Source organism: Haemorhous mexicanus, chromosome 11 (assembly GCF_027477595.1).
Source record: "Haemorhous mexicanus isolate bHaeMex1 chromosome 11, bHaeMex1.pri, whole genome shotgun sequence".
Classification (NCBI taxonomy): Eukaryota; Metazoa; Chordata; class Aves; order Passeriformes; family Fringillidae; genus Haemorhous; species Haemorhous mexicanus.
Genome location: NC_082351.1, coordinates 7,551,917 through 7,566,184, shown reverse-complemented (window position 1 = coordinate 7,566,184; position 14,268 = coordinate 7,551,917). Strand labels below are relative to the sequence as shown.

Here is a 14,268-nt window from a genome sequence, read left to right as displayed (position 1 = left end):
GGTTTATTATCTTCTAATTAATCACGTATTATCAGTCGTTAACATGCTCTCACTAAGATGCATGTACCCACTTAGCAAATTAATAAAATCAGCTAATGAGTTCCCACGTTTGGCAGCTGTGAAGGCTCCCTCTGGGTGTCTGGGTGTCTTGGTGCTCTGTGGTGCTCATTTTTGGCACACCCAGGTGTCCAACACACCCAGGTGCAGGACAGCCTGAGCTGCAGCTACCAGTCTGCACCCAGATTCCCCTCTTCCCTCCCTGAAAATGATGCCCCATCACAGTCATACTTCTTGCCCCTTTGTGCATGGATAATTTCCAGACTTGACTGCACCAGCTTGTTATGCCACCACCATTTCTCCCTGTGTGGGAGTTCACCTCCAGGAGCCCATCACCTTCCTCACCCATCCCTTACATGCTGGGGACCCCCAGGAAGACTGAAGGCCCTCACCCCCATGTACTCACCAGCACCATGCACACCTCCACCACCCCTGGGTGCAGCATCAGGGGCCACAATACTGCAAATCAGTCCACCGTGCTCCTCTGGCACTGCCTGTGCCAGAGACAAGGAAACACAACTTGGACAGGTCTTCTGCTACCTTTGGAAGTTGTCAGCTCTTGCAGGTGGCTCTTCACCTCCAAATCCTGCTGTCTTCAGTTTCCACATCTCCTGCTTTCCCTTCTTTGGGGTATTTGAAAGCAGTGTCAGGCCCTGCTCTCTGCCACGTGAACAGGAAGGTGGTGGTGGGCACCAGCTCCCCATCGGGCACGAGATCTGCTCCCACCAGCCAGGGCCATTGGCATCATCCTTATCCCTGCAGGCCACACTCATCCCTGTCCCTGCTCTGCTCACACACTCAAACTTCCCTGTGCTTTGGTCAAACTGCCCTTGCTACAAATTCCTGCCCAGAAGCTGCCTCCACAACCCCCCAGCTTTTCCCCTGTTCCCCTGACACCCTGGGCCAGCATGGTTATATCCCCACAAGGGTCCCCACACAACACTGCCACCAGATCCAGCCCACCCCATGTGGAATGCCCAGACAACACCCAGCACTAATGAGGTCACCTTCAGCCATTAAGCTCCTGCTAGTAATTGAACCCCACTGACCTCATCAGATGCCAGGATGAGTCCCACAGAGATCATTCCTGCTCCTGAATTCCTCCCAGGCCTCGGGGCCATCTCCTGCTCCCAGCTCCCACCGTGACCCAGGAGTACATGGCACCAGGGGTATCTGTCCCTGAGATGACAGGGAACACGCTGCAGGACAGTGGCATCACTGGTAGGGTCTCCAAGCTACCAAACCTGTTCCAGTCCCACTGACAGAGCAGCAACTCCCAGTGACCTCATCAGCAGAGAGCAAGACACAATGGGAACCTTTCAAAGCACCATGCTTTTAAAACACACCATTTTAGCCACAAGACAAGCACTGACAAATTTTCAGTTTTATTAAAAAAATTCTAGCAGCAAAACCTGTAACAATTCAAAAAACAAAACCAAAAACAAAACAAAAAAAAAAAGACCAAACCTTCAAAAGAACATGACACAGAGAGAAAGAGAAGGAGATGGAGAGAGACAGATCTGGGGCTGCTCCACTGTTCACTCAAGTTCCTTATAACGGGCAAACATGACCCTCCGGACAGCATCGCGGTAGGTCTCGTTGGACTGCCTCTTGGGGGGCTTCCCTGGGGCCCCCAGCCCAGGGCCCTTCCTCCTGTTTTCTGCCTGCAAACAGACACAGCTTGTGTTAGTGATTCCTCCTCCCATAAATAAAAAAGCTTCCCTGGGCTGCTTCAGGAGTCCTGACTGCTCCCGTGTGGATCCACGAGTGGAGGAAGAGCAAGCGCTCTGTGTTCTTCCAAAAGCTCTTTGGGAAAAACTACAGAGCCTTTGTGGGCAACAAAGGCAGCCAGCAAATGCCCGGTGGGAATCAAACCCCAGGGATCAGCCATGGAGGAGCAGACAGAGGAGTGGGCAGTCAAGGGTGGGGAGCCAAGAGGCTGTGCCAGCAGCCACGGGTGAGCCAGGATTGAAGGCGAGCAAAGGAAAGCGCCGGGCTCCTGGGGAGCTGTTTGCACTTTGCCTGCATTGGCACAAGCTCAGCTGTTCTCTCTAACAGAGCTCCCATGGGCACTGGTATCTCACTTGGAATTTCAACCAGTTTTCAAGAACTGGCTTCTGCAGCCAGCATCTGCATTATTCAGCAATACCTGCCTGGAGCTGGCCCAGGAGAGCAGGCCCGAGGCTGGAAGTTTCTCTGGCTCAGCCCAACCTACCTGAATACCAGAGATCTCACCAGCTGGGCCAAGAGATCAGAGTTGTGTGGGGCTGGCATGGTCACATGGCTTTGCCCAGCATGACTTGGAAGTGAAAGGCCAGCACATTTCTTCTGGCCTTTCTAAGAACTGTAGGAGGGCTGTGCTCTGCCATCAGCTCCCCAGCCAGATGGGGAGCCCTACGGGAGCTCAGACCTCCCAGAGTGTGGCGTTGGAGCTGGCTCTGGGCAGAGCCTGTTTTATGGGCACAGGGACCTCACCACGAGGACTGAGCAGCAGCTGGGACCAGTTCCTGCTGTCTGCACTGAAGAGGGACTCTTGCTCATGTAAATGGGCTAAAGCAAACACGCGTCACGAAGCCTCAAATATTTGCCTTAATGATCTACTTGACTGCAGGCTGAACATCACCCTGTGAACCCTGCTCCAAGCTGCCTGCTCCTCAGCAGAGAGCTGTGGACACCACGGCACCTGGCCAGTCACAAACCTGCCACCAGAGCACAGCACTGCTCATGTGGCCCTGGGCAAGGCAGAAGCAGACCCTGCCCCAGGCTGCATCTCTGATAAACTCTCTGCAGTAAACGAAGATCCACTGAGAGACCAGCCTGTCGCAGCAGGCAGGATCTACCTGACCCTGCCTGTCCCTGACATCCCTTGCCCATGGGCCTCTGCTCCTTGTCAGGTGCTATATCTTGGTATTATCTTTTGATGTCCAGAGTCTGCAATGGCAGCAAGAGCCTCACAAGTGCTAAGCAGGGCAGACAAAGAGCATCTCAGGTCCTGTGGCTTTGGCTATGCTCACAACTCCCCAGGGGAAGTTTACCTTTTTCCCCAGCTCACATTGCTGCAGAGAACTGAGGTGGTGACCAGCTCAAACCCCAGCCTGGCTTTGAGCAGGTACTAATGAGATGCTCACACCCTTCCTGCTCACTGTTACTGTATTTTCAACACCTCCAGATCCATATAAATTCTAACCTTGTTCTACAGCCAACATACTTGCAGCCCCTCCCAGCCTGCAAAGTTCATCAGTGCACACATATTATTCCATCAAGCAGGTGCTGAGACTTGCAGCCAGACTTTAACTCCCTCCAGCTGTCCTGGGAAACATTATGGGCTGCAGGACAGTGGTGTGCTCTGAAAGGCAGGGAAGACTCACCTCCACTGGTGATGCTGTGCCCTGCTGGTTGTGGCCAAAGCCCTTCTTCCACCCTGGAGACTGCACCATTCGGTTCCCTTTGTTGTTACTGTCAAGCCTTGGGTCATAGTCACTGCAAAAGAACCAGAAGCAATTGTCCAGTCTTGCAATGCTTCAAACACACGCCAGGGATTTTTAGTTCTGCTAATAGAACCTTCACTGACATTTCAGTCTCTCATGAGGGATATCCAAGTTTCTTGCCAGAAGCACACCGCCTAAGGAAACCACCATGGCAGATTCTGTGTGCAGGGCTCACACACCTCTGACTGCACAATTTCTCGTCCCACCTCAGGGGGAAATACACCAGGGCACAGGAAATGAGCTCAGACTCCAAAATATTTACAGTGTAAGCAAGCCAGGAGCCTTCTCTGCTTGTATTTCTTAATTAAAGTCTTAGCAATAGCATGAAAGCAAAGTCCAAACCCTGCTGCTCTGTTAGATCTTTCCTTTCTCCCAGTGCTGTGGTCATGGAGCTCAACAGATGCAGTGTTGATTCGGACACTCTTTCTCCCACCTCATTATTCATCCAAGACCATTATCCAAAAGCCACAGTTTTGAAAACCTCTCAGCATAAAAGACTCCTCTTTCAGACAATTTCTACTTTCTGGCTGCTGGTGACACTGTGCACAAACTGTTGTAGTTTATCTACAGCTATTCCAGGAAAACAGAGGGAAGAGAAGATGTGGATGTTTCAACTGCAAGACACAGAGGACAGGTCTCCTTCTGAGGTGCCGTGCCAGAAGAAACAGGCACATAACCAGTTCCATCCTCAACACATGGCTGGCCGTTCCCCAGCCCACTGAACACGCGAGCTCACAGCAGGCAGGCCTGTCGGGAACTTCACACAGCACGCACTCTCTTCCTCCACCTACTCCCAACAAGATGGAAACAGCTCCCAGCGTTCCTCTGAGTCAGGGAACAGATGAAACACAGCTTTGCTCTTTCTTTCAATGGCTACATGCCAGGACAGGAGGGCAGCAAGTGCCTTAAGGACGAGGTGGATGGGAACAGGCTGCATTCTGCTCTCTGTGTCCAGCCAGACACACTTGGACCCCCATCTCACCCCTCCAGCACCAGGCAGCTTTTCTCTGCCCTGCCCCAAACCATTGTTTCCACCCCAGCCCCACCCTGTGTCCTGCAGCACAACAGGCTCACGCTTTGAGGAGCTCTGTCTCAGTCTGTCTGGCTGATACTTTGCAGACCTACCCCACTGGACAATTCCCAGCCTTGGCCTGCCAGCAGCACACATCCCATCCCAGCATCAGCACCCCAAAGAGATGTACCCAGAACAGCCATTACCTCTCTGAGTCCCGGTCATATCTGAGTCGTTTCCTCTCTGGTGAATCCATCTGCTGGAATTTCTCTCTCCGGTCATTTCCTTTGTCTTTATGCCTCCCCTTCACAACAGAAAGGGCAAAGTAAGTACGGGAGCTATGAAGGATTCAACGCTGCAGGAGACTGCTCTGCACCCAGGTCTCATCTCATCCTCAGCTGGCCGGAAGGCTGTCCTGGGGACTCACAAACACTGAATGCTCACATCCCACAATACACTTGCTCTGCTCAGATACCATCTGTTGGGCTGACCCAAACCTGCTGTTGCAGCTACTATACCAGGAGCAGCTCTGTGACCTTCCAAACAATGGACAGCTACAGCTCTCCTGTCCCTGGCCAGGCAGCAGCAGCCCATACACCTCCCATCGGTTTTAGACGGAAATCTGTGTCCCACTTAGTCCAGAGCCCAGTGCTGGCTTGCAGGACAACAAAACCACGCTCAGACCCTTTTGTGAGAAGCATTTTCTGCTCTTAGAAGTCACAGAACTACCCACAGGTCCCTGTGCAGAGTGAGCCCATGGTTCACTTTTGGGAGGCATCTGATGCCTGGTGCCTAAATGGATGCCTACTGACACCTGGAACACAAATGGAGGGTCCTCCTGGGACCACCCACCCCCCAGTGCAGAAGCACAAGCAGCTGCCTACCCACCACCACAGACACACCTCACGCTCTCTCTTCTCCAAATACGCCAGTTCCTGCTCGGATCGTTTAATCTTCATGTGAATCTCTAGGTTTTGCTGGAAGGAGGAAGACAGAAGGCAGTGTCAAGCAGAGAACACAAGCTGTCAGGGTCATCTGCTCCACCCATAAGGAGCACAGGTAAAGCAGCATGCTCTTGTACCTGCACTATACCAGGCACAGCAGCCTCTCTTGCAGCCCAGACCACCTGCTCCCCACACAGGCCTGGAGCCCCTCCTCCCTGCAGTAATGAAGGTAAGCAGTCCTATTTTAACCCATGTGCAGCTTGGCTCTCCTAAAAGCAAGAGCTCAAAGGCAGCACAGAACATGGGGTGCACGTGCCAAGTTCCTACCGCTCTCACACTCGTGTGTGCCAGCACCCCACTCTCCCCAAGCCTTAGCTATCTCACTACAGCTCACAAAGTCACACCTTGATGTTATAGCACTCCCATGGCAGGAACAAGCAGTTCACACAATGCTCTGAACAGAGCTTTGAGGGAACTTTGCCTGCTACTGTGTCAATTTCAGCACAGCTCTTCCCACCCAACCACTGCATCTGTGCAGCTCGCAAAGCCATTGAGCCAACGGCAGCCCCCAGCTTCCCCATACCTTGTGCAGGTTGGAAAGCTGCTGGTGCTTGATGAGCACTTCCTTGTTGGGAAACTGCCTCCTGCACAGCAGGCAGGCCAGCTTGTTCCAGTCAGTCAGTTTGTCGTCGCTGGCCTTGGCCTTCCGCGCCTGCTCCTCGCGCGGTGCCGGGGGGTGCGGGGGAGGCGGCAGCCACTGAGCCTGGGACTGCTCCTCCTCTTCCTCCTCCTCTTCATTGTCGCTGTCTCCTCCATACTCTCCCAGCAGTCCTATCAGAGGGTTCACCACCTTGGGCTGAGGGAAGTGGAGAAAAGTGTGACAATTTGTAGCATCAAGCCTGCCAAGCCAGCGGGGCTTTGCTTCCCCAACCCATCTCCCCATGACTCCTGTCTCTGTTCCAGTCCAAGAGGCAGAGAGTTGCTTCCCAGCAGCACAGGCAGGGAACAGAGAGGAGCTGGCTGGCTTCTCTCCCTTCACACCATGGGGTGGAAGCCCTGCTCTCTAGACAGGCCTTGCTTTGGTGCCAGGCTTTTCCAACTTGCCACACACCTGAGAGCACAAGAAGCCAACCGAGGCAGTGGCTGTTTGGCAGCAAGCTGCTGTCACTCACTTCCTCTAGAAATGGAGATCAGTGAGATTTGGCCTTCTTCAGCCTGGAGGTGGCTGGAAGAGTTTTCTGCCTGAGGACTGGCTGAGTGAGATCCTGCTCGAATGCAGGTAACAAATGTCCCCATGCTAGAATCCCACAAACAAGGTCAGACTTCAAAAACAATCTGCCTTCCATCGCCAGCACTCCCTCCTCTGGCATGAGAAACATCTCTGGCACCTCTGGCACTCACAGTTGCAGCCAGGCTGTGCTGAGCCTCCCTAGAACTGTATCCAGGCTCACACAGGTCAGAACACAATCCTATGGAGATACTTACTGGGGCTGCACTCTCTTCCTTTTTCACAGAAGGAGGCAAAGGCTTTTTAAAGACATCTTCTGCAGAGAACTTCTCCTCTCCAGTCTCAGTCTGAAACAGTCAAGATCAGGTGTTGAGACTGCCATAGCATGGACTCAGAGCACATACTCATGATTTCAGAGACAGCTGCAGCAGCTCACCATGCTGTCTCAGCCCACTCCACTCTCATTCTCTGCTACACTGTGATGCTGACAGTGATCCCAGTCATGCCTCATATCAGTGGGGGAGCTGGGGCAGGGCCAGGTCACATTTGAGCACCTCTGTGTGTGCACAAAGGACATGAAGACAACGTGCAAAGCCACCCCCACTGCCAGACAACACTGATTTTCTCTGCTGTGACTTGTGGCACAACATATGGCCAGGCTCAGCCAGCATGGTGGGGTTTCCAGGATCTTCTTTATCCTGGACAGAGGGCACCAGAGACTGCAGCCAGCACTGCACAGGATGAGCCTGTGATACTCAGCTGTGCGCTCAGCAGCACAGACAGTAGCCTGGGATGAAGCTTCACTTTCATATGTTTTACAGAGAACTGGGCTGGAGCCCTGGACAGGCTCCAATTTAGTGGCTCATGAGTCACTCATACTTGACCAGGGAAGACAAGTGTAACACCTTACCAGGCCTGTGCTCTCATCCTTCTTCACAGAGGGAGGCAATGGCTTTTTGAAGACATCTTCTGCAAAGAATCTTTCCTCTCCGGGCTCATTCTGAAAAATCCAAGACTGGGCATTAAGCCAGTGATAACAAAGGTGTCAGAGAGCACAGTGCAGCCATGAAGCCACTCTTGAGCATCCATGGAAAGCAGGCAAGTGGGAAAAATGACAGAATGATTTCTACAGGAGATGCTTTTACCCTCTATTCAGACAGGACCATGCTTCTCCTAGGTCAGTGTCCCTGAAAGCCACCATACCTGGTGACTCCTTGACTGGCTCCTCACCAGCCCCAGGGTGAGTTACAACCCAGGTGCCCAGTACTGGTCATGCCACTGTGCACATTTAGACCAAGAGGCAAGGAAGAACACAAAGTTTCTCCATTGGTGGCTAAATCACTTCCAGCAACTCTCCTGGCATTCCTCAGGCCCTGTCAGTATCACAGCCCTGGGCTGTGCTCAAACATCACTTTGGGCAGCTACTCCCAACCAGCAGCTCCCACACTGGCATTTGCTGAATGGGAACAGCAGTGAAGGGCACTGTCCTGGGATTGGAGGGGGGCAGAAACTGCAGTTAGAGGCGAGCTGAGTATCCATCATCATCTGACTTGGTGTGTTTAAATGTCTCTGTCAGTTTTTTGTAGTCTATTACAACGGTTGGGTGCTTTCAGCAGCATGATTGAAACATGTCTCAGTTACCTGGATGTGTCTGAATCCTTCACCATAAGGAAGGGATGAGAAACCCTGGATTTAATATAAGGAGAGAAATATTTGAGGAACTTACTCCCTGGCTGGACAACCACCATGCTCCTTTCCAGCTGCTGACCCCACTGTCTTCTCTCACTGTCCCTTCCTTTTTGAATCCTCCAATTACTCTCTACTTTCTAACCTCTTCCCCAGCTTCCTGGTGTCAGGTTATTCTGATGCCTGGAGGGAGTTACCTTAGCAGAAGTATTTTTCCCTTTGTCCTTTTTGTCCCTGTTGTCCCTGCTGTGTGGCTCCTTCCTGTCGCTTGTCCACTCTTGGCTCCCGTGCCGCCACCTCCTGCTCTCCGTCGGGGGTGGGGAGGGCTCCCGGTCTATTGTGACTTCCCTCTGAAAGAAGCATTTGGAGCAGGCTCAGCCCAACCCTGCAGTCTTACTGGGCTTCTTGTCCTTGCTGAGCTGGGGAGACCAGCACAGGAAGAAGGGACTGCAGAGGGCAAAGGCTGCAGAACTTTGCTGGGGCAGAAGACAGCTGAGCACAGCCAGGTCACCAGAGCACTGCCCTGCTCTCCCACAACATGGACATCCCCAGGACCAGGAAAACAAGATTATATTTCCAGAAAATCTCTGCTGATGGCTCTTTTTTGGCATCCTTACAGCTATTGCTGGCTAGGGTTGAGAAGCAAAGAGACCACAGATGAAAACAGAGCTCTGCTGCCCATTCTTTCTTACAGACAGTCACATATCACATGTCTACAGCAAAATTCAGCTGTGATGCTTTGCCTGTAAGTCTACTCAAGGAAAAGCAGACTAAAAACTCTCCAAAGGCAGGGCTTCAGAGGCCAGAGGCGGCTACAGCTGGTTCAACACACAGCTAATGGGTTCCTAGTCTCTCATTAATTTGATATTTTGCAACATGCATCCCTTTCACACAGGTCAGGAGACAGAGTGAAAAACACAGAGTGTACTGCCCTATACTGGCTTGTCTTCAGGATGTGGCTGCAAAATCCCTCCAGAAAAGAGCAGTTTCTAAGAACATATTGCATGTAAAGCTTTCTTCCCACGCACTCACCTGAGTTCTGGGGTCATAGTAAGTCCCAGCTATGGGATCATAGTAATTCCCAGTGTCAGGATCATAAATGTATGTGGACACATCTGATGGTGCTGAAGAGAGAGACAGAAGTTAGGACCACAGGCTTCCAAAAGCAAAACTTACCTTTTACAAAGACAAAAGCACAAACAAACGTTACACTGCTGAAAGGATCAAGAATAGGGAAGAATTCTTTTTTTCTCCTGGCAAGAGAGGTATGAGTACCTTCACATCACTTGACCTACATAATCTTTTCTTTAAGGAGTAAGAGGGGTGATAAGTTTTCACAATTCTGGTTAGGAGTCTGGGAAAACTTCCATATCAAAACAAATTTACAGGAGCTGTGCTGAGATCACAAGACCACAACACTTGGTCATGAAATTCAGTAATTTCCCTAAGAATGGGGTAATGAGTATCTACATCCACCCACTCCTGTGAACAAGGAAAAGCTGTTCTCTCTCAATCCTGTTTAAAGTGACGACACTCCCCACATCCCTTCCACCCCACCGGTGCATGAAAGCTCCTGAGAAGAAAAGGGAGTGAGCTATTTCTACAGGAAAAGCCAAAGGCCTTAAGGGTAGTAGGCCCATAATGTCAGGAATGCTTCTCATTTCCAAAGTGTCCTTTGACAGACCTCAGAAATGCTATATATAAATCAGTAAAACAATCAGGAGTGCTCTTCCAGCTACTGGCATTGCTGCATCAAATGTATTTTCTTCTGTCTTCTCTAGTAACTGCCAGGCTGATTTTATCCCATCAGTTTTCCACAACAAGGAAAAATAGGCAGCAAGTTTCCTTTATCTGCATGTAGTTTCGCACAGTGAGAATAGAGAGAAACACATCATCAGATAGGAAAATGTGACTAAACAAAGTTGGCAAAGGAACTCACAAGTGGGTGTAGCAAACAAACCTACTCTTAGCCTTTAAAAATATTTTTGGGCTGATTTCTACATGTCAGTGCCCTTTTAAGGAAGAAAAGTCTCCACAGTAGGAGTGAAGCAGAGTTTAACTTACACTGTGCTCTGGTGCGTCTCTGTGATTCGCCACCCCTCCTGTCTCTCATGCCCCTTCTGCCCTGGAGTAAGTGAACAACACAAACAGATCAGAGACTCTTTAACAAACATCATATTGCTTCTCCTCCCTCTAACAGGCCCAAAGTTCAGGAGAAGGGCTCATTTAGCCATCCTAAATAGAGGACAAGCAGACATAGCTTTTCATCTGCAGAGCAGTGTCTGTAGATGTCAGCAGTGTCTGACACGGACAGTGCCACAAAGCACGAGATCTCTGCAGCTTCCATGAGAGGTGCTCATAGCAATCTGTATGGAGGCCTTCACCCCATCCAGGGTATAGGAAGAGTCCTGTAGTCTAGTAACAAACACTAAAGAGACCAGTCATCAGTGAAATCACTCTGTAAAGTGTGGCATCAAGTAACCCAGCCCAGAACTTCCTCCAGCAGCACTGACTTGCACTTCAATGCAATGATAATCAGCATGAGGGGCAGAGCAGCAGTGGGCACATTTGAGCATTATCACCCCATCTTCAAACGTGGTGAAACAGTTCTGCAGTATTTCAGCAGCCCAAAGAGAAAAAGCCTAACAGAGCCAGACCCATCACCTCCCAGTGCTCCCTCCCTTTAAGCAACCTGCAGGGAAGCTGTGCAGACCTACCGGGCCATAGTAGGAATTGTCACCGTGCTCCCCATAGTCATTCCTGTTGAGATAAAGGTTGCAAGTTAATGGCAATTTGGTTTTACACCAACCTCAGTATATTCAAAATTATCAGCAGGACCAATAAAGGCAGAAAGACCATCTTTTCTGGCCACATGTTGGACTGTGTCCATCCCAGGAGACAGACTTGGCAAACCACTGTCTCCACAAGAAATATGACTCCACTCTGATGTGTCTGCAAAGATGAATCTCTCCACATGTTTTTTAAAAAGTTAAACCCACAAATTCCTGCAGAACAGAAAGGGATTTGATGGCTGGACAACAAGATGCATTACGATCACTAATCCCATTCTGCTCAGTCACTGAAGCTTCTTCAAGCTTCAATGCCTTCACTTCTCCAACACATTTTTTGGTTGTAGGAACATCTGTGCTAATTCCCACGCCAAACTTTAGGCACCTGCTCTGACAACAGAGTTCTAGCCTCACTGTACAGCACATAAAGGACAACCCCACTGCCTCATCTGCCAGTACCTTCTCCTCCCTGTAGCAAGATTCACTTCCAAAGTACGCCCATCAATGCAGATGGGGGGATCCAGGTTCTGCAGGATCTTTAGCAACCTCAGCGCCTCCTGTTAAAGGAAAAAGAATGTCCCTTTCCATGAGAAGGAAACAGCACATTTTACACATCCAGTCTGCCAGAAAGGAATGTTTTGTGCTCAGTAGGACAAGAAACACAACAGTAAATACTAGTCTAAGTGTCAGTGAAGGGTATTTAGGATGTGACAAAAGGGATAAATGCAAAGTGAAGTTCTCTGCTTGTCCTATGACCACTTACAGCAGCCAGCTGGGGACAGCATTCTCCTAGGGCTGCCAGACAGTGCAACACTGTGGCTGCTGCTGCCCCAAAGTGTTTTGGTAAACACTCTCTGGACCAACATCAAAGAACAGCTGTGGAGTCTGGGAGCCACCCAGACACAGAAAATGTGAACCCTCCAACATGGGAGGGTCTGTTAATTGAGATTCTTGCCTTCTACAAACAAAAACAATTGGATTCAAGTTCTCTGCAAACCAAATACCTATGCAAGAAGTGTTCAAGTTTAGAGTGTCTAAAAAGAAATGTACCGAGATGAGAAACTTAATCAGTGTCACAGCTTGTGACAACAATCAATCTTTGACTCCTAAAGCCAGAGACCAACAGCTGTACCAGCTGAGAAGAAAAGGGAGTGAACTATTTCTACAGGAAAAGCCAAAGGCCTTAAGGGTAGTAGGGCCATAATGTCAGGAATGCTTCTCATTTCCAAAGTGTCCTTTGACAGACCTCAGTCTGTCAAATTCCTGTACCTGGTCAGACAAGCAGAAGAGAGGACTCACTCTAGCACAGCAGCCTCACAAGTACAGAGATATCTTGCATTTCTGTGGTTTCTCTACTTCTACAGTTATCAGATGCCAACAGAGGGAGCAGGTGAAAGCAGGAAACTACTTACAGCATGAGATTCCAGTTCGATGAAGCCATAGGTCTGCCCCATGCGCCCAGCCTTGTTCTTCATGATGCGCACGCTGGAGGTGGACAGGCGCACGTACGGGGCCAGGAGCCCCACGATCACCTCGGGGGGGGTGAACCGAGTGATTCGCTTCAGCATGATCGCTGAGAGACACAGCCAGGGACGTGGCCCGGGAGGAAACAGCCGTGAAAAACAGATAATTTAGAACCAAGTTTACTGTGACTAAACCACTCAAAGCAAGAGCACAGCTCCTTGCAGTCGAGTCTCAAAGCCATTGCTTTTTTCTCTCCACTTTGCAAGATGCTCCAGTTACCGCCTCCAATTTCTAACCTTTCCTTTCCAGAAAACACAGGAGAAAGTAGCCCCTTCTCAGAGCTCAGCCCAGGGTAACTGCTGGCCCAAAAGGCTTTTGAAGCTGTGCTAAGTTAACTGCACAACCCTAAGCCAGCTCAGCCTGAATTAATTTTCCTAAAGGCAATTTGTCAGCACCTTTGGAGCTGGACAGCCCTCCATTACTCTCTGCCACAACTTTGCACAACACAGAAATAGCCTCCAGAGGTTTTAGTGAAATGCTGCTCTTTCTGCAGATGACCTCATGGAGTGCAAGCAAGAGGAATCCAAAACTGGTCTTTGTGTCACTCACTTCTGCTTCCTCCACCATCTGGTGGAGTGGCTTCCTCTGCTTCCCTCTGAGAGGGCGGCTCCTGGTGCCGGTCCATGTCCCTTCTCTTCTCCTGTGAGGGCCGACGCTCTCTCCCTTCATCTCTCTTCCTTGGCTCCTGTTCCTGAGGCTGACATTCCTGCTGTGGAGCAGGAACTGAGGGCTGGAGAGGCTGCTTTGGAGATCCTGGCTGACCTGACAATTCTTGCTCAGGTGTTTCAAGCTTTGTCTCTGCTATTAGAGAGAAGAATGTTTCAGCAGGTTTTTTTTTTTTTTTCTTTCCTATGTTCTGGCCCTTGCAGCAGTGCTCCTTATAAAAGGCCAAGCTGCACTGCCTGTTGCATATCCACTGTTCTAACACTTGGCAAACACAAGGTTTGTTCAGGTTCCATCATCCTTCATTGCCTTGTTTTGTGTTGGGCTGCCTTACAGGACTTTTCTAGTCAGAGACAAGAGGCTTTTAGCCCTCCTTTTAGGATTGGCTCTTGCCTGAACAAATGAGAATCAAGGATGGATTTAGACACATTCCTTCCACATCCAGGACAACCTAGATGGCAGTGATATCCTTACTATCCACGATGTACTCCTGATCATCCATAGCCAAGCAATATCAACTAGTAACTATCACCCTGTTTATATGCTAGAGGAAAACTGGGTTCAGATCCCCCCCGAGACCACTGAGTCAAGCACATCCATTAATACAGTGACAGATTTTATCAGGTGCCTACTGACCACAGCTGAGGCAGAAACAATGTGGAAACACCCTGCCCCCCCAGTCTAGCTATGCCATTCAGAGAACATAAATCCCAACAAGTTTCTGTGCTTGAAGGCCCATGGATAGCCTGGCTGCACTGCAAAAGAGATCTCTACCTGAGCTTCCAGCACTGCTGAAAAGGGAAGCCAGATCTGTGAAGCTGCAAGGGTGGATACCACCAGCCCAGCACCTGCTGCTGAAGCTTCTTCCCACAAAGAG

At 50.2% G+C, this 14,268-nt stretch overlaps 1 protein-coding gene across 3 annotated transcripts in view; it reads right to left on the bottom strand.

Annotated features, from left to right (window-relative positions):
* Window positions 1-1,423: 1,423 nt before the first annotated feature.
* The window catches only part of RBM6 (RNA binding motif protein 6), a 58,023-nt gene continuing 45,178 nt past the window's right edge, over window positions 1,424-14,268 (bottom strand). For 2 of the 3 annotated variants that reach the window (XM_059856232.1, XM_059856231.1), the window contains exons 10-23: window positions 13,278-13,529; window positions 12,617-12,777; window positions 11,664-11,761; window positions 11,133-11,175; window positions 10,480-10,540; window positions 9,448-9,539; window positions 8,613-8,765; window positions 7,640-7,729; window positions 6,987-7,076; window positions 6,085-6,357; window positions 5,460-5,534; window positions 4,764-4,861; window positions 3,426-3,537; window positions 1,424-1,721 (exon numbers count right to left, since the gene is read on the bottom strand). In XM_059856232.1, the coding sequence (XP_059712215.1) occupies window positions 1,596-1,721; window positions 3,426-3,537; window positions 4,764-4,861; window positions 5,460-5,534; window positions 6,085-6,357; window positions 6,987-7,076; window positions 7,640-7,729; window positions 8,613-8,765; window positions 9,448-9,539; window positions 10,480-10,540; window positions 11,133-11,175; window positions 11,664-11,761; window positions 12,617-12,777; window positions 13,278-13,529 (1,724 nt within the window). In that variant the 3' untranslated portion in view covers window positions 1,424-1,595. The remainder of the gene's footprint in view (window positions 1,722-3,425; window positions 3,538-4,763; window positions 4,862-5,459; window positions 5,535-6,084; window positions 6,358-6,986; window positions 7,077-7,639; window positions 7,730-8,612; window positions 8,766-9,447; window positions 9,540-10,479; window positions 10,541-11,132; window positions 11,176-11,663; window positions 11,762-12,616; window positions 12,778-13,277; window positions 13,530-14,268) is intronic. The other variant, XM_059856233.1, reaches the window with a different exon arrangement.